The 20,003-nt window shown below is 41.9% G+C and overlaps 1 protein-coding gene and 1 non-coding gene across 2 annotated transcripts in view; both read left to right on the top strand.

Moving 5' to 3' along the window:
- DNER (delta/notch like EGF repeat containing) overlaps positions 1-20,003 on the top strand; it is a 396,414-nt gene that overhangs the window by 283,470 nt on the left and 92,941 nt on the right. Inside the window, exon 8 of the mRNA XM_062193179.1 lies at positions 12,867-13,091. Within this exon, the coding sequence (XP_062049163.1) occupies positions 12,867-13,091 (225 nt within the window). The remainder of the gene's footprint in view (positions 1-12,866; positions 13,092-20,003) is intronic.
- LOC133768759 (U1 spliceosomal RNA) lies at positions 1,042-1,204 on the top strand. The gene has a single exon (XR_009867075.1). It is a non-coding gene; the product is annotated as a U1 spliceosomal RNA (small nuclear RNA).

The raw sequence follows: 20,003 nt of genomic DNA, 5'->3' as shown, positions 1-20,003 counted from the left end.
GATGCAAGGCCAATGTATCCCTAAATACCTCTCCAACTTCTTTTGTTCTTCACAGTGACTTAGAACTTGTCCTCCAGGGGGCGCCATTCACCTTATACGTGGCACCCAGTGCTCCCTTTGTGGGGAAGCTTCTTCCTCTGGACTTCACATGGCCCTCCCTGTCTCATCAGTTAGGTCTCCCGGGCTGCAGTGTTTACCACCGCTCCCATCAGTCTCTGCCTTCTCTATCTGCTGCAATACCAGTAGCACTATTGATGATTCTACCTGCTTTATCTTTCTAGTGTCTGTTTTCCTCACCAGGATGTGAGGCCTTGATGTAGATAGATGTGTGGTTGATCTCAAGTAGTATAGGTTAGATAGATAAATACCCAAAGGCAAATAGAAAGCTTCTGACCAAACCTCTAAGTTTCCACTGTTAACAACCGTTTACTTTCTTGCTCATATAACTATATACCTCAAGTAAATTTATCTTATCTACCCTTTCATCTATTTTTTCTAAACTAGGGAAAGTTGCTGTAACATTCTTCAGTGTTTTTCCTAGTAATTTTTCATTTTCTTGTCTTGGTTCTAAATTTGTTTTTCTCTTTCTGCTAGGGAAATGTCCTTAAGGTATATTTTTCTTTCAAATTTATTCTCTTAAAAGTTGAAAGTTACATTTTAAGTACAATCCTATTGGGTGTCTTTTGTATCTGATAGTTTGGTAATTGATTTTCCTAGATATTCTTCCTACTCTTTATCTTGCATAACTGTCTGCTTTCTTTGAACAAGAACAAATGTGGTCCTAATTAATTTTTCCATAAACATCAGCCAAAATCCCTCCTCTGATTCTATCATTCCTTTTCTTTGCCTGCTGAGTCAAACCTCAGGCTTTCTTTGAGTTCCAGTGCAAAAATCCAACTTTCCAGTGAGATTTTGCTGACCTGTGCACCTCGTAGCAGTTACAGCCACACTGAGACCTGGTACCACACACACTGATCCCCAGCTGTCAGCCTGGGCTGCCCCTCCAAGCCACAAGTGTTTGCAGGAATTAAAATGACTTCAGTACTTACCTGGCAGGGGAGATACCATGATCATGAATGTGGTTTTCCCAGGGCAAGGCTTATCCATTGCACTCCGATGTGCTGACCCTTGCTATTTCCCCAAATGTGGGAAACTCGACTGCATAATTTGTGGTAGTGGGGGACTGTGTTCTCACTTTCCCCTGAGAAAAATAATGATTTCAACTTGTACCCTCATCATCTCAGATATGGCTTTCTGATTTCCCCTACTAAAGATCGAGCCCTCTGAAAGTCAAGATTCTACCTCCTTCTTCATACTTTAAGCCAATCAGCAGAAAACTTAGACAAACTGAATTTTCTGTCTTCATTTTGATTCACTGATTCTTCACTCACAGCACCATAATAAAATCATCAAATAGTCATCCCTTTCACATTCCCTCATTGTGAATTCTAAAACACAACCCACGTCTATCAATCTACTATTTCTTTTTTTGAGAATCTGTTTATTTTGTGAGACTAATATTCCTAAAGTCAAAACTAGGTGAAGATAAAAACATACAAAATAATGGAAACTAATCTTATAAAATCAAGCAAAAACAAAATAGATCAGATACTTACAAGTCAACCTCATATTTGTATTGTGTAACAAATCTGTTAGTATGTGTCCTCTGTCATCCTTCCCTCCGCCCATCCGCCCACCATCCACCCACCCACCTACACTGCAAGCCTCCCATAACACAGGCATTATGCTGGATGGTGAGCATTGGCACTAAGAAAAAGCAACATGGCTCCTTCTCCAGGACTTACCATCTTACTGGGGAAGGGAGACAGATGATGGACAGGTAAAGCAATACATAACTATGTCATCACAAATTAACTCAAATGCTATGAAACCAGTGAGTTAGGGTACTGTGCTATTGAATAAGAAAGGGATATGCAACTAGACTGGGGTGATCAGCAAGGAGCTGTCTAATGTTTAAGCCAAGAATTAAAATGCAAGAAGGATCCAGCTTTGTAAGCGGCCGGGAGCAGGGACTCCCAGGCAGTGGAAATGGCTCCAGAGGGGGAATTGTTCTTATTTCTGGGAACTGAAGGGAGGCCTGTGGAGCCACCTCCTGAAAAATGAGCGGTCAGTCAGGGCTGAAGCATTAGAGGGAAGGTGTGTTTTGTTCTAGGATAATTGGAAGCCATATTTCTATTTGATGATCATTCTGTTGCTTTTGCACAGTTGATTATAGGGGTAAGATAGAGTCCAGTATCTCATCAAAGATAACTATTATAATAGAGGAGAAATAATTGTGGCTGTCACTAGGATGGTGGCAACAGAGGTGGAACAAAGCACTTGGGGCCATAATATGTTTTGGAGGTAGGATCTGCAAGATCCACTGATGGGCTGGATGTGGGAGTTGAGAGGAAACAAAGTGGTATGACTCCTTCTGACTTGAATTATTATTATTATTTAAATTTTAAGTTCCTATGCATATCATTTTTACATGGAAATGGTCTTTATTAGCAAAATTGCCACTATCACTTTTTTCCACATTTTCCCTGATTAATATTGCATAATTTTCTGACATTTAGATAACTTTCTAATAATGCATAGAATGACTTCATTGTCTTGCAATTTAAAACCTTCCAGAAATGTTTTAACCTTCCAGAAATGTTTTGTTTTGGCCACAAATACCTAATTTCTATAATAGGTATATCTCAAAGATGTTTTCTTTTTATTTACATAATAAATATTCAGTAGGCATATTCATCTAAATATTGTTTTAAATGCAAAATTTGAAGGAATAATCAGCTATCTAAATTACAATTTTTGGCATTAACTCCTCATTCCTTAGGTTCCTTTTCCAGTTCTATTTCTAGTTTTATTCATTAATATTTTTTTAAGAAATTCATTTTATTGGCATGCGCCGTGGCTCAACAGGCTAATCCTCTGCCTTGCGGCGCCGGCACACAGGGTTCTAGTCCCATCGGGGCGCCAGATTCTGTCCCGGTCGCCCCTCTTCCAGGCCAGCTCTCTGCTGTGGCCCAGGAGGGCAGTGGAGGATGGCCCAAGTGCTTGGGCCCTGCACCCCATAGGAGACCAGGAGAAGCACCTGGCTCCTGCCTTGGGATCAGCGCGGTGCGCCGGCAGCAGCGGCCATTGGAGGGTGAACCAACGGCAAAGGAAGACCTTTCTCTCTCTCTCACTGTCCACTCTGCCTGTCAAAAAAAAAAAAAATTCATTTTATTTGTTTAAAAGACAATGAGTAAGTGAGTGTGCTTCCACTGGTTCACCCTTCAAATGCCCACTGAAGCCAGGAGCTGGGCACTCAATCCAGGTGTCTCATGTGAGTGGCAAAGACTCCTGCTTGAGCCTGTACCTGTTGCCTCCCCGGGTGTGCATTAGTAGAAAGCTAGACTTGGGACTGGAGCTACCGTTCAAATCCACGCACTCTGTTGTGAGATAGGAGCGCTCAAGCAGTGGTTTAACCATTGTGACAAACACTGCCTTCTATTTTATTCCTTTAATCTTTCATTCTTTTCTAAACTGTTCCTTTGTTACAATGAGTTCTGTTAAGTCTCTTGGCTGCTGACATTGCTGCGATGTGTTGGAGTCAGTCTTTCCTTGGAGCGTTTGTGTTTTCTTTTCAACATGCCTGATGTTCATCCTCTACGCATCACTTGAACTGTTCCACCCTAGAGATATTGCTATGTTTGTTATTCTCTCTACAATTCTGGGTAGCCTCATCAAACAATTTTTCATTTTCTACCCTTCAAGGAAAATTGCAAATCCAAAAATATTTGCTTATTAGCTCCGGTTAGGACTATATAATTCCATATAATTCTTCTATTATGTTCATCTTTTAGCCACTGGAGAAATACTACTATTATTTTTATGACTTGTATTACTCCAGAAACCATATTCTATTTGTTTTCTATCTATGAAGCTACTTCAAAACATATGTGGGGGCGGCACCGTGGTTCACTTGGTTGATCCTCTACCTGTGGCGCCGGCATCCCATATGGGTGCTGGGTTCTAGTTTCAGTTGCTCCTCTTCAAGTCCAGTTCTCTGCTGTGGCCTGGGAGGGCAGTGGAGGATGGCCCAGGTACTTGGGCACCTGCACCCGCATGGGAGACCAGGAAGAAGCACCTGGCTCCTGGCTTCGGATCAGCAGAGTGCTGGCTGTGGCAGCCATTTGGGGAGTGAACCAACGGAAGGAAGACCTTTCTCTCTGTCTCTCTCTCTCACTGTCTATAACTCTACTTGTCAAATAAATTTAAAAAAATGTGAAAAATGGGATTACAAAGTAAACTTATCTTGCTGTAGAAATTTTTGAAATCGTGTATTTCTTCTATAATGTGCGTGTTCATGATCTTTTTGAAGATCCTTCTTATAGCTCCTAATAATTTTGGAGTTTACATGTACCTAGGCATGTACTTGAACATGAGTGTTTACTTTTGTTTTCCAATCCTCTTGCCTTTTCCACCGTGGTTCATTTGTTTTGCATATTCTGCAAAGGGAATTTTCAGATCATTTACCTTAAAAGATCATTACTGATGTAGTCACCAGTCAGAACTCTTAAAGAATTATATAGGGACAGACATTTGGCTTAGTCTGCCCACTTGTGGAATCTGTATTTCATATCAAAGTGTCTGAGTTTCAGTCTCACTCTGCTCCTGATTCTAACTGCCTGCTAAGGTGCACCCGGAGATGCAGCAGGTGACGGCTCAGGAACTTGAGTCCTTGCTACCCACGTGGGAGACTTGGATTGAGTTCCTGGATCCTGGGCATTTGGAGAGTAAACTTGTGGATGGGCGCGCTGCTTCTCAAATAAAAATTATTATAATTTTTATGTTGTTATAAAAAGAAACTTTAGCAAGAGTTAATCTGAAATTTCATTTTGAGAGCATACCATTGTGTAGGAATGTGAAAAACAGAGAGATTCTTGGTATTGGACATGAAGTTTAAAACTCTACATATAATGTGTGTCTGTATATAGGTATTGAGGGTGGAGAATGTTGGAGGATGGAGATAAGAAGTGAAAGAGGACAAAGGTGTTGGTCCACTTGTAGAATGTTTCTTGGAAAGACAAGATCTTTCCTGGCTGAGTCCCAGCTGCAGCTCACCCATGACCTTTTCCACCTTGTGTCATAAAATATCTTTTTATCACACTCACGTCTCTGCCCTCCACTCTGGACATTCAACACAGAAATGTGTTTTGTACCAATCTGTGACTTAGCTTCGAGCTTCAGACTCCTCTATTTTGGCAGAGGAAATCAGACTCACATAACACCATATCTGAGTTTGGAATCACTTACATAGGTGTTATTTATGTATCTCACTACTGAATGCACTTGGTTTCTTATCTGGCCTGCAGTTTAACTTTTGGAACTGTGTAACATTCAGGCTTTCTGTTTATTATCAGCATAATGTTTCCATTCCAGTTGTGATTCAAAATTTCAAAAAGTAGCCATGAACACACCTGTAACGTGAAATCTGAAGCAAAGACCCACGTTGTCCTAAATCTGCTCTTGATCAGCAGATTTGTAGGCCATGCCTACACCTGTTGTCATGGTGACTTTAATTTGATATTTGAGTTACTTTTAAAATGACATGATTTTTGTAATGGATTGATAGCATACGTATACCCCTTAGGACTCAAGTTTCATAATTACGTTAAAATTTATCTTCCATGTGATAGTGCAAATACAGAGACCCAGTAGGCTAATCAAGCACGGGACATTTGTGCAAATGCAGAGTACAAAGTTTCTAATTGCTAAGTAATTTCAGTTTTCTAAAACTGCCTTAAATTAAGGAATCTATGACAGTGGTAGATTTAATCTTGCCGCAGTTTCTTATGCCTTCGTAGCACCTTCTGCTTGTCGAGAGCTTTTAAATAAACTCTCCTCCGTGAGGCAGCATCTAGCACAGGACTTAAGAGCTCAGATTTAGAGTGAGATCTGTTTGAATCTTGCTTTTCCTGTTCACTAGTTCAGTATTCCTGGATTAGTTCCCTAAATCAAGTCTCTAATCCTTCATCTATAAAAGTGGAAAATGGTAGACTGTATTTGAGCCAGTGGATGTGATAAATGGAAGATAATAGCTACCAACTGCTCAGCATGGCGTCTGACTGAGTAGCCAGTAGCGATTTGTTTTTATCTTTTATTTAATGAATATAAATTTCCAAAGTACAGCTTATGGATTACAATGGCTTCCCCCCCAATAACTTCCCTCCCACCCGCAACCCTCCCCTTTCCCGCTCTCTCTCCCCTTCCATTCACATCAAGATTCATTTTCAATTCTCTTTATATACAGAAGATCAGTTTAGTATATATTAAGTAAAGATTTCAACAGCTTGCACCCACATAGCAACACAAAGTGAAAAATACTGTTGGAGTACTAGTTATAGCATTAAATCACAATGTACAGCACATTAAGGACAGAGATCCTACATGATATTTAAAAAAAAAATGATTAATTTTCTATGTAATTTCCAATTTAACACCAAGGGTTTTTTTTTTTTTTTTAGTGTTAAATTGTTAAATCAACATCAAGAGTCACTGTGAACTTACGTCCCATGTGGGATCTGTCCTTAATGGGTTGTCCAATGTGAAGTAATGCTATAGCTAGTACTGAAACAGTATTTTTACACTTTGTGTTTCTGTGTGGGTGCAAACTGATGAAATCTTTACTTAGTATATACTGAATCGATCTCCTGTATATAAAGATAATTGAAAATGGAAAAAAAAACTTGGTGATTTGTTATTACTTTTAACACTGTGTATCCTCCTCTTTCTCCTCCCCTGTCTATGAATGTAGCCACTTGATGCACAGGGATGTGTTCTATTACTCACATTTTTAACAAATGAGGAGGCCAAGACATATAAAAATTAATTACTTGATTGGGCTGGCATAGTTTATCAATTAGAATTTTGTTTGGTTACAACCAATAGACACCACAATTAATTGGTGTTGTAGTCAATCAATTTGGGGAGAATTAATTTTAATAAAATTAAGCTTTTGAATTCATGAACATGGTGTGTCTTTTCATTATTTGGGTATTTTAATTTTTCTAATAAATGCTTTCTAGTTTTATGTGTAGAGGCCTTTTATTTAGCTTCTGTTAAATTTATTCCTATTTTGTATTTTAAATACTATTAAAATTTTTAAGAATTTCTAGTTATTATTAGTGTATATAAATACAATTGGATTGAAAAAATAAATAAATGCAATTGGTTTCTGTGTACTGACTTTGTATCCTGCTTTATTTATAGGCAGGGACACAACTCTGTCAGATTTTTGCGTATGTTAGATTTGATCATGTAACAGAGGCTGACTACTAGGTTAGGCTCCTTCCAATTGCTTTATTCACAAACTATGAGGATACAGGCAACTGAAGATTTCTTCAGAGCCACTGCGCAAAGGAAGGAGAATCAGACTGTTATTGTATACTATGTGTCCCTTGTTTCTACCTAGTAGAGGTCAGTACCACTTTGCACATAAAGAAATTAAAACAAAAAATGATTAAGTACGTTGCTTAAAATCACACTTCTAATGAGAAGAGTCGAGCTTTGGTTTGGGGCTCTGCGTTTTTGTGTTATGAAACACTGTTCCTGCTTCTCCTCAGGTCATCTAGGGTGTGGCTGAAGCCCACGTGAGTGAGTCATTTTCAAAAGGATGTCTTATGAATAAGAGGATAACAATTGCTTGGGGGAAAGAAGGAAATAGAAACTTTACTAGACAAAGCGGTAGCGTTTTCAAAATTGACTCAGCTTCCTCTTACTCCTTGTGCTTACAAATGTTACAGTTGTCCCATGTGTGGCCTTGAACTGTCCTTTTGTTCTGCTCGCTTGCCCCAAGTGGTAGCATTAATGAATTCAGTTCCTGCCTGCATGCATGTGACTGCATCTATGTCCTCTGGTTCATACCTCTCTCTTGAGCACTAGGTCTATATTCCCCAATGACTACTGACCTCTACTCGTCCACCAAGCTGGACTCATACCCCTCAGCCCTATGAGCAGAACCTTCTCCCCTGCTTTCCATTGCAGTAACACCACCGTCCGCATTGTTCCCTGGTCTGGAAACCAGGGAACCACATTGTAATTAAAGCTGCTGCTTATTGAACACTTAACTGTTGGAGCGTCCCTATGCCAAGAACTTCACGCCAATTTTGCTCCTAAGCTTTGTGAAAAGTACAAATTGTAGACGTTAATATCTCCATTCCAGAAAGTCAGAGGCAGTGGTCAGGGTAGTTCTAGCCTAATGGACTGAGGTGGTATTTAATGTCAAGTCCCTTCAGATCCAAAGTCCATGCTGTGTCACATTAAGTCACACAAAGAAGTCACCGTACATGACTCACAGACATGTTTTATTTGAAAAATGATTTGTTAATACTTTAAAGTAGAAAAAGGCTCAACAAAAATCTGTTTTTCAGACTTTTCTTGAAAATTTGGATTAGCTGATACCTAGCTCCATATTTCCAGTGGGGTGCAGGTGAATGGTGGCCACACCCTTTGGATGGGAATGCTTTCTCTAGTTTGCTCAAGTCCTTGTCACACCTGTTGTGAAATACCTGGCCTGTTCGCCTGATCAGCAGTGTCCACTTGACTCCTGCTGGCATTTGGGGTTTTCACTCCTGAGCTCTGTCCACTCCCTCTTGCTTCTGCAGGTCGCTGGTCCCTGAACTGGCATTGTTACTTACAAAATCATTCTCCAATTTAGCTCTGTTCTTTGTCCCTATTGCTACCAACTGGTTGTCACAACCTTTCACCTCAGTTACTCTACTGAACACTTGGTGCCTGTTTCCAGTCTCAGCCTGCTCTGATTCACTTTCCAGACTGCCTAGAATTAGGGCTGTTTTTTTAAATGTAAATAGATGGTGTCCACTGACCTTGGAATGAAATGCACTCTTTTTTTTAAGATTTATTTTATTTATTTGAAAGACAGAGTTACAGAGAGAGGTAGAGACAGAGAGAGAGGTCTTCCATCCGCTGGTTCACTACCCAGCTGTTGGCAACAGCCAGAGCTGAGCCAATCCAAAGCCAGGAGCCAGGAGCTTCTTCCAGGTCTCCCATGTGGGTGCAGGGGCCCAAAAACTTGGGCCATCCTCCACTGCCTCCCCGGGCCACAGCAGAGAGCTGGATCAGAAGAGGAGCAGCTGTGACTAGAACCGGCGCCCATATGGGATGCCAGTGCTTCAGACCAGGGCTTTAACCCACTGCACCACAGCGTCGGCCCCGAAATGCACTCTTTAGCGTGATTGTGAGACCATCTGTGATCTGGCCTCCAGGTAGTACTTTCCCTGGTGTTCACATGCCACACTTCTCTTGGCTTTACTGAAATATTGGGGCTCCTCAAAGTCATAGCCTTTTATTTCTCCTTTTTACACACTTTCCTTTCTACTTGGATTAGTGCATGTAGATTATATTAATGTTTACAACTGCATGTATAGACGTGTAACTGGAGTGATTGCCTTCTAAAATTCATTTTTTCTTTTATTTTGACTTGATCAATAATTCTCCTATTTCTGCTGTTCTGCTTCATAGAATAAATCCTAGTTTTGCTTACACATCAGAATATTGTCTTAATTGGTTCTTCTGTGCAGTAATAGTAGACAGTTTGGGCTTTGTGTCCCAGCTCTGTCATCTACTAACTATGAACATTTAAAAAAAATTATTTTTTTTTTGAAAGGCAGAGTAGGGATGGAGGGAAAGAGGGAGAGAAGGAGGGAGGAAGAGAGAGAGAGAGAGAGAGAGAGTGAGAGAGAGAGAGAGAGAGAAACAGACAGAGATATTTTCTGTCTGCTGGTTCACTCTCCAAATGGCTGCAATGGCCAGGACTGGGCCAAGCTGAAGACAGGTGCCTGGAACTCTGTCCAGGTTTTCCACATGGGAGAACTTGGTTTATCTTCCATTGTATTCCCAGGTGCATTAGTAGGTATCTGTATCAGAAGTAGAGCAGTTGGGACTGGAACCAGTGTCCATGTGGGAAGCCAGGGTTGCAGGAGGTGGCTTAACCTGTTGCACCACAACAGTGGCCCCTGACTACTTAGACTTCAACAGGGCTCTTCGCGTTTTTTTTTTTTTTTTTTTCTTTTTCTTGTCTGCAAAGTAGGAATACTGATAGTTCTTTCATCCCACTATTACAGTGAGATTAAAGGAAATAATTCACATAAAGGCACATATTATCCCCCAGTGAATGCTAGCTGTTACTATAATTATTACAATTTTTATTCTATTCATTCATTTGCCCAACACTGGCCTGGGAACAGTTCTAGGAAATTTGATACCTGTCTTTTTAGAACCCACCATATCTTTATGAATAAGATAATTTCAGTCCTTTTTCCAGGTGAGACTATGGAAGGTTAGAGAGGTAGGGACTTGCCATGGTTGCCCAGTTTGCTAATGGTGGTAGATACAGAATCCTAACCCAAGGATCTTGAGTCTTGCCTCCCTGTCTCTGTGCTCCCTGTTACATGCGTTTTCTTGGGTGGCCATCACAAAATATCACAGACTAGGGGGCTTAACCAACAGAAATTGATTTCTTACTGTTCTGGAGCTGGAAGCTCCAGATCAAGGTGTTGGCATGGAGACTACATAGATACGTATTTAACTAATATTCAGTTCTTCTGCTGGGCTCTAGTAGTTCTTAGTGTTTGTTTCATGTTTATGCTCCAAATTAGGCATTAGCTTCTTGTTTCTAGATTTCTTTATCCTTGATCCTTTATAAATATTCTTTCAATCAAATTCACATCTTAATCTCAGAGGGTTTTCAAGGGCTCTGCTCCTTTGATTAATTCTCTTTTCTGTTTTTCCTGTTGCCTCCTATGGCCATTAGTTCAGTTCCACTTGAAGAAAGGAATCTAAGATCTCTTGAAGGTGATTTCTGCTTCTGAGCCTTAAAATTTAGAATTTTGTATTCACCTTGAGCTGCTGTTTCAGCTGAACTGGTACCTTACTTGGGCATAGATTTTTATCATGAACTTGAATTTCTTAGAAAAAAATCGGGAGGTCTACAGAATTAACCTAGAATTCCTTTTTTTTTTAGGTCATAAAATCTTGAGCCCCTCTAACTGCATGTAAGCTGTGAGTTAACCTAGTGTCATATCCACTGATACTATGTTTATAAGAAGCAAAGTAAAGGGGCCATTCTTATTTCAAATGGCTATGTTCTGTTTTCTAGACCTAGAGAAGAATTAATTTTACTTTGTTCTAAAAGGAAGAGAGTTGAGCTATTAAATCCTATTTTGAAGATAACATGTTCGATAGTGATAATAGTACATAGTGGTATCACATGTGGACAAATGTCTCAGCACCTTCTTGTCAACATTAGTAAGCCGAATACATCTCATAGGAGATGGAATTATATCCAGGCTAGGATACCACAAGGCTCGTTACAGAAGTTAAATGTTGCTAAAACTGATTATATGTGAAATTTTTAGTATGATTCTAAAAATTGGATTCCCTGTCTTTTTCTCTGGGTGTAAGTATGCATGTATATATATATATCTTTACACACATATAAATACTTATATATATATAATATCTATATGTATATATATATACACATATACATGTACCTATGTACCAAGTTGACTATGCCAATTTATGGAGTGGTGATTCAGAGAATTAAATTTTATAGAGTTGCGCAGCCACACTCACTATCCCATGTTGGAACGTTACCATCAACCCCTTTGCTGTCAATACTTCTTTCAACTCCAACCACAGGCAACCACAATTTCTGTGTTGATCGGGGATCTTTCTCAGGACACTGCTTGTGTCTGGCCTCTTTCACCCAGCATGGTATTTTGAGACTCCTCCATGTTGAAGCAGGTATCAGTCTTCAGTCCCTTCTTATGCTGGCTGGTATCCATTGTTTGGCTGTGCCACTTTTTTTAAAAAAAATTATTTCTTTATTTTGAAAGTCAGAGTTACAGAGAGAGGGGGACACACACACACACACACAGAAAGAGAGAGAGAGAGAGAGAATCTTCTATCCGCTGGTTCACTCTCCAGATGGCTGCAACAGCCAATGCTGGGCCAGGCTGAAACCAGGAGCCAGGAGCTTCATCTGGGTTTCCCACATGGTGTCAGGAACCCAAGTATTTAGGCTACTTTTGCTGCTTTTCCTAGGCTATTAACAGGGTATTGTATTGGAAGTGGAGCAGATGGGACATGAATTGGAGCCCATATGGGATGGCAGCTTTGCAGGTAGCAGCTTTACCCGCAGTGCCACAACACCAGGCCCTGTGCACTTTTGTTTATCCTTTGTAATAACTGACTTTGTAAAGAAAGAGTATATACTCGGGAAACCTATGAACAGTGGCTACTTGTGGAGAAGCAAATGGGGACAACAGGAACAGGGTTGGGGAGGTTTTTCATTGATTTTGATTTTATGTGTTCTTAATTTTTCAATTTGAGATTGTGTCTTATGTATTAAAGCAAGATAAGGAATATGTTCCCCTAGAATGCATACAAACAAGGGGAAAGTTCTTTGCTGATAGAAATCCTACTCTCCTTTAGGTAATCACCATTAATTTGTGGCATTTTTCTGGACTAAACCTACTCATACACACATGTGCACCTAAATATACTTATGTGCAGTATATACATATGCACCCGTGTAGGCATATTTTTTATATTTTATATATTATATTTATTTATATATTATATATATATTTTATATTTCAGCAAAAATGAAATCACAGGGCTTCATAGTCTAACCCATGGTTACCAAAGCTAAGAATACCAATGTTAGTGGCCTCGTCGGGTTGATCAATGCATGATACAGAAACGCTAAGATCTACATTCTCCCTTTTTTAGTTAATACGTGCAAACCTGCTTTTGCATCCGTTAAACCCTTGTGCATTTCCTCACAGGCTACTTCGGATCTGCTTGTGAAGAAAAGGTGGACCCGTGCGCCTCGTCCCCGTGCCAGAACAACGGGACCTGCTACGTGGATGGGGTGCACTTTACCTGCAGCTGCAGCCCGGGCTTCACGGGACCCACCTGCGCCCAGCTTGTTGACTTCTGCGCCCTCAGCCCGTGTGCTCACGGCACGTGCCGCAGCGTGGGCACCAGCTACAAATGCCTGTGTGATCCAGGTTGGTGCTATCGCAGACCACAAAGCTTTTCTGAACCTAACTATTCTCCAAAGGCTGTTAGGTTTTCCTTTTGCATCTGAGCAAATGTCCCTTTGAAGGGTGCGACAAACTTGTAAATAGCGGTGCATTCCGCTAACTTACGACACATTTTCTCTTTAGGGTTAACGGAGGAGATTTTCCCATTCTAAAGTGCTTGAGACGCACAATGCGACCCATTCAGAATGTTGTCATCTATTAAAATTCTTCCTCCGTGCACAGTATGTTACACCCCTGACACCCTGCGTACGCATTCAGAATTCCCATCGTTTATTTTTCTAGCATCTCCTGCGTTTGTGTTTCTGATTTGTAATTATGGAAGTTGTGCTGTTCAGAAGTCAGGGTGATTACTTAGCTGAAATTTCTGTCTGCACAACCTACAGGAGTGGTGTGAAAATACACGGGCAGCCCTTTCTTTCTGTCATTTCTATTCTGCCCACGTCTCCATCCCTGAATGAGTAAGCTCTTTAGAATGCATCGCAGCACTCTGAGTCCCCGCACAGTCCCTGACCAAGCAGCATGGCTGGCCACCGCCTCGCTTTGCCTCCTTAACTGCTATGCCTGCTCCCCATCACCCTGTCTCACCTGGGAAGCCTAGGGCCTGAATCAGCTTTCCCTGCCTCTGAGATCCAGCTGTTACTCATACTGCCACTCGCATGGTCTTTAAAACATTGAACCGTCACGCTGTACGTACAACAGACCGCATGTACCCTAAGCTTGTGTCTCCCAGGGAGGTCTTGGTGTGTGCACGTATGCTGTGAGTGCACAGCGACACAGTCACCTAACGACGCATTTCTCAGTGTGTCCCAGTGAGTGAGTGATGCGTGTGTTCAGTATCCATGTATGCATTGCTCTCCTCTTTAGGGATAGGGAGACATATGTTTTATTAGTAGCTTCTTTATTAACAGCATTAACCCCCAGCTGTGATTTAGTGAGCATTAATCTTTGTAGATTCCGAGCTGGTGCCTCACATCTCCAAAACGTGGTCCTGTGGCCACACACCCAGTCAGGGGCCGAGCCCAACTTCCAACCTGGGTGCTCCTGGTTCTGCTCTCCCACCACCTGGCGCAGAACTTCTTCTTCTTCTTCCTTTTTTTTTTTTTTTTAAAGATTTATTTATTCATTTGAAAGTCAGAGTTACACAGAGAGAAAGGAGAGGCACAGAAAGAAAGAGAGATAAGTCTTCCATCCACTGGTTTACTCCCCTGTTGGTGCAATGGAGCTGCGCTGATCCAAAGCCAGGAGCCAGGAGCCAGGAGCTTTTTCCTGGTCTCCCACATGGGTGCAGGGGCCCAAGGGCTTGGCCCATCTGCTACTGCTTTCCCAGGCCACAGCAGAGGGCTGAATCGGAAGTGGAGCAGCCGGATCTCGAACCGGCGCCCATATGGGTTGCCACCACTGCAGGTGGCGGCTTTACCCACTATGCCACAGTGCCGGCCCCCTGGCCCAGAACTTCTAAAGGGCATGTCTCATACTCATTAATTAATGAAAAGAGACAGTGGGAAACGCAATCAAGAATGAGAAGGGTGTTGAAAATTCTTTTTCACATAGCTCTCTTAATTACCTGATTGTCTAAGCAATTGTTATTTTGCCAAGTGCCTCTTTCTGTTCCACTCTGAAATAGTCGTAGAGAGAGAATGAGAGGCTTATTCTTCTTGGTGCAGAGTTAGGGTTTTCTGGTGAAGCAGGAGGGTGGGGGCAGGGGCCATTGGCTCACGAGATTGCGGGCAGTGGCCAAATCCAACATCAAGGGGAAGGGGTCAGACTGGGGGCCCAGGCAGTCTCAGTGCTGCACTGGGGCTGAATTCCTTCTGTTAGGAACCTTGAATGCCTGCAGCTGCATGAGGTCCAGCCACCCCACTGAGGGTTATCTGCTGTTCTCCAAGTCCACCATGTTCAAGGTCAACCTCATGTAGACATATGTTAAGAGCGACATTAGTGTTAGAGCAAATGCCTGGGAGCTATGGCCCAGCCAAGCAGCATATGAAATGAACTATCCAGTAGCATTTTTGGGTGGGAAATATCATGTTGTTAAAACTGGATATATGAAATACATGCAACTTGTTCACTTTATGTAAATGAAAAATTTTTTTTAAAAAGGTAAACCTCGAAATGAAGTTTCTCCAATTCTGTGTATGACATAAGGGCACTTTCCTGGGTCTCCACCTCCTGTCAGAGCCACAGGAGCAGCTGTCTCTCTAGGGCCTTGTGCCCTGCAGCTGGGCAGGCTGGGGGGAGGCAGTGCAGGCTGTGCCATGTCCCCCCAGGGCATGCAGATCAGGAGACCGGTGCTGGTGTGTTTGCAAGTGGAATGAGCTGCAAAGACGCTGGGGAGGATACCTGCCTCATGTCAGGACTCCTAAGCTGGCTGCCACAAGGCGTGGACTGACTCTGCCGGCAGCATTCTGAGCTCTGTTTCCCGAGGTGAAATCCCACAAGGGGGAATCTGATGTTACAAGACGAGAAAACATGGGGCCAGCTCTGTGGCGTAGCAGGTAAGGCCACCACCTGCTGTGCCGGCATTCCACTGGGCACCAGTTCGAGACCTGGATGCTCCACTTCCAGTCCAGCTGATGCTGATGAAAGCAGTTTCAGAGGACAGAGTTCCAAAGCCAGGAGTCTGGAACTCCATCCAGGTCTCCCACGTGGATGCAGGGTCCCGAGCACTTGGGTCATCTTCTGCTATTTCTGAAGCACGTTAACAGGAGCTTGATCAGAAATAGAACAGCCAGGACTCAAACCAGTACCCATATGGAATGCTGGCATTGCTGTTGGCAACTTAAGCCACTGTGCCACAATGCCAGCTGCTCGTTGATTCATCTCTTAAAACTTTGAATGGAACATAGATATTTTAAGATAAATGTTGCTTTTTTAACTTTATAGCACTACTGGGGTGTTTTGTTTCATTTTTTTCCTTTTTTATTTAAGGAATTTATTAGTACATTTGATTCTCAGGGTCATAGCAAATGCATGATAATTGCTACAACAAAATTCTCATATTAATGCGATATTAATACAAACGTAGTTCATTGATGCAAATCTAATAATATAATGATGCTTCCTTCAGAGTGTTTAATTTTTTAAACTTGTGTGAGGAGGCTTACATGATCCTGCACAGAATTACTTGTTGCTGCATGTTTCCTGCCCACCCTGCTAGCCGTGGGAAGAATATGCTCCCATGACTGACTGTGGCCTTACGAGATCCACAGGGCGTCTCTGGGCCTCAGTTCCCCCTCCATGGGAAAACACGGGAGGTTGTGTGTGAGAACACAGAGCTACAGGCATCTGTGCATGGGGTCCAATGAGCTGCTGCCTTGCTTTCTATCATCGAAGGTTCCTGCTGTATCTTTGGAGCTGTAGAGGGTGAAATGGCTCCTGTTAGATCTCACTCTCCTGTCCCTCTCTTTTCTGCTAGAACTTGGTTCATGCCCACGTGGTGCAATTAACTCGATCATTGCCCGTGGCCCAGCAGCAGCCCCCGTGTAGCCTTGAGGATCTGGAGAAACACTTGGTTTTGAGCCCTTCATTCATTACATGGTCTCCAGCGAGTACCTCGGGAGAAAAAGTCACTGTCAGACAGGACCCTTCCTCAGATCCTTAGGAGGAACTTGTGTGAAATGAGAAAAAAGTGCCTAATATCTGACGAGCAATTACAGTTGACGGGGTGAACATGACAAGTCAGTGGATGGATAACCTTTCAGAGCATATAGTGGCTTTACCACTGGTGTGCGTAGCAGAAGGATCTCATGAGAATGGGTGAAATTGGGTGCCTACAGCAGCGTCTGATCATCCTTATCAAGAACGGACAGATCTTCCCCACGTCACAGATGGCAGCAGACTGAAATCATGCCAGGTTGACCATTAGTTCCCAGTCAACAAAATGCTGTTACTGTGACCGCAAATCAGATCTGGCAGGTGCTTCATCTTCAGGCCTCATTTGTAGCTTATCCGATGAGGGATTTGGGGTGGGATTTTACTATTAAATAACAAAATGTAGACACCGAACAATCACTGAAATGTTGTCTCCTTAGTGACAGTGTTAAGCTGTAGGCCACCCATTGTCTCCAGACGACTGGAGCAGGTGAGCGCTGCTGCGAATGTTATGAGGTGGACCCTCCCTGCCCTGTTCCTGCCCTCCACCGGAGGACATACTCTCGCCTGCAGGATGGAGTCTGGTATTTCAGCTGCCCTTAGCACAACGGTGACATCTGGGCATGGCCATTTGCAGGGTAAATGCTGTAGATGATCAACGCCAGAGGCATCCCTGGTGGGAAGGAAGGTGGTTCACTGAGTGCGCTGGTCTTACCCCGCCAAATGCACTGGAGTTACTGTTCTAAGCTTGCTTGTTGAGTTGTCTCCTTTATTACAGAATGTGCCTTAGGCATTGCTATTTTAGGTAAAGGCATTAGAAGATTTTTACATGGAAATGAATGTAGTTTGATTCTCATGAATCATGTCTTAGATGCCCAGCACGTCGGCTCCAGGTGTGCTGCTGGGGTAGACCTGGGGCATTTGCTGACTGTGTTCCTTTGCTGATTCATTTACCCCAAAGGGCTGGTAGCAGCTGGATCATCCAGATTCCTAATGGTCTACAAAATAAAGAAAACTTAGCTTATTTTCAAATGAAATATTTTTTTTCTTGAACGGAAACTATATTCACAGTATTTTCAGATACTGTTTTTTCTATTGTCTACATATGTCTTACCTGTGGGCTGGATCTCTTATCTGTATGACCTAAAGACCCAGCTGTCATTTCTTCCTGCTGTTCCACTCAGACTTGGCAGAATCACCACTCTGACGGTATCTGCTGGAAGCAGAACCAAAGATGAGATTTACTGGTTGACATTTTAATAGCAATTGAACAAAAATAAAGAAGTAAGCACACCTGCAAAGATATGAAGACATGTAGCTCTCTAATGAATGCCTCAATGCATTTACCTTCATGGATATGTATAGTACACAACTTTCATCTTTTATTAGCCAGAGACTTTATATTGTTCAACAGGATGAAGATATTCTTGTTTTAATATATCCTGGGGGGGGGGGTTCCTGAACTGTATATCTGCATGTCACATTATTTTGGGTTGTTGAGGATTATATGAAATATATCTTTTCCCAGATAAAATCCTCTTATCTTGCCCTTTGTCCTCCTCTTCTTTTTTCTTTGAAAGGCAGAGAGACAGAGAGAAAGGAAGAGAGAGAAAAAAAGAGATAGTGAGACAGCACTCCCAACTACCAATGCAGCCTGGCTGAAGCCAGGAGCTAAGAACTCAATGCAGACCTCCATATGGGTGGTAGGGAGCCAGCAATTTGATCCCTTAGCTGCTCCCTCCTAGGATCTGCACTGGCAGGAAGCTAGAATTGGGAGAAGCTGGGTATCAAACCCAGGTGCTCCAAAATGAGAAGGAGATCATCACAATCACCTTCATCACTGGACCAACTGCATTTCCCACTCTTTCTAATTATGAATTTACCCTTGCCATCTGGAATCCAAGTGGAATCTTGTTTACCTAGCTGCTGCTATAGCAAGAGAGGTTTTCCCCACTCTTCAGAATCTCTACTATCTCAGAGAAATTTAAATCTCCACATTGACATTGTGATGGCACTATGACCTGAGAATCAGAAGAGCAATGATTGATGTTGGAAGCTTATTTGATCCTTACAGGTAGACCTTGGAATTGTTAAGAGCTGGGCTGTTGCTCAGGGTTGGGCTGTGATATCTCTGTTGGACAAAAGGATATAAATAATCTCAAAGAAAACCAATATTTTACGTGACCACTCAGAGGCCATGATAAAATGAGACAAACAAGACCACTACCTAATGTGTGTAAGATGAAAACAAGGTCACCATGCACCCCAGAAAATACTAAGCACCCTCATTTGCTCAATTCTGAGTGTCAAATTGTCAGCTCTTTCTTTACCAGGTGCACCATTAGACTTGCTCTGGTCTGCCTTCTCTATAAATACTATTTGTTGAGATACCCAAGCATAGACTTACTCCTATTTCTGATAGCACCCACTTTGAATGATTACCCCCAGGTCACCCAAACAGAGTCCAAATCATACAAGCCTACCTGGCACCTTCTACTGAGATACCCCAAGGTTCCCCATGGGCTTGTTCTACTTTGCTGCAATGACGAACAAACTCAACTTGTTCAATTCCACATGTGTCTTTCATAGCCTTTGGTTGGAGAGTGTTGAGAAACTTAACTGATTAAAATGCTGCAAGTACTGAGGACACACTTGATTAAAATTTCATATTAAGGACAATTAAATCAATTTTTTTTTAAATTTAAGGTATAAAAATTTCATATTTTTTTTGTGTACAGATTTAGGAATATAGTGATACTTTCCACCCTATCCTCCCTCCCACCCACACTCCTGCCTTTTCTCCTTCGTCTCCTATTCCCTCTCAATTTTTACAGTGATCTACTTTCAGTTTACTTTATACTCATACACTTAACCCAACACTAAGTAATGAGTTCATCAAATAATAGGAGGAAAGAAAATCCTGTGCCTCAACAGTAGCGACAAGGCTGTAAACAATCATTAAGACTCATTAAGACTCAAAATATCAATTTCACTGCTATACATTACATTTTTGGTACTCTATTAGTTTATTAGTTACTAAAGATCAGGGAAAACATATGTTATATGTCTTTTTGGAACAGACTTACTTCAGTAAGTATATTAGTTTCCAGTTGCATCCTTTTTTTTTTTTTTTTGCAAAAGTCAGGATTTCATTCTTTTTTATGGCTAATTACTATTCCAACTGTGTGTGTGTGTGTGTATCACAATTTCTTGATCCAGTGATTAGTTGATGGGTATCTGGGTTGATTCCATAGCTTATCTATTATGAACTGAGCTGCAGTAGAC

Source organism: Lepus europaeus, chromosome 1 (assembly GCF_033115175.1).
Source record: "Lepus europaeus isolate LE1 chromosome 1, mLepTim1.pri, whole genome shotgun sequence".
In the NCBI taxonomy this organism is placed as follows: Eukaryota; Metazoa; Chordata; class Mammalia; order Lagomorpha; family Leporidae; genus Lepus; species Lepus europaeus.
Note: the sequence above shows the minus strand (reverse complement) of the source record. Positions and strands in the feature narration are given on the sequence as shown.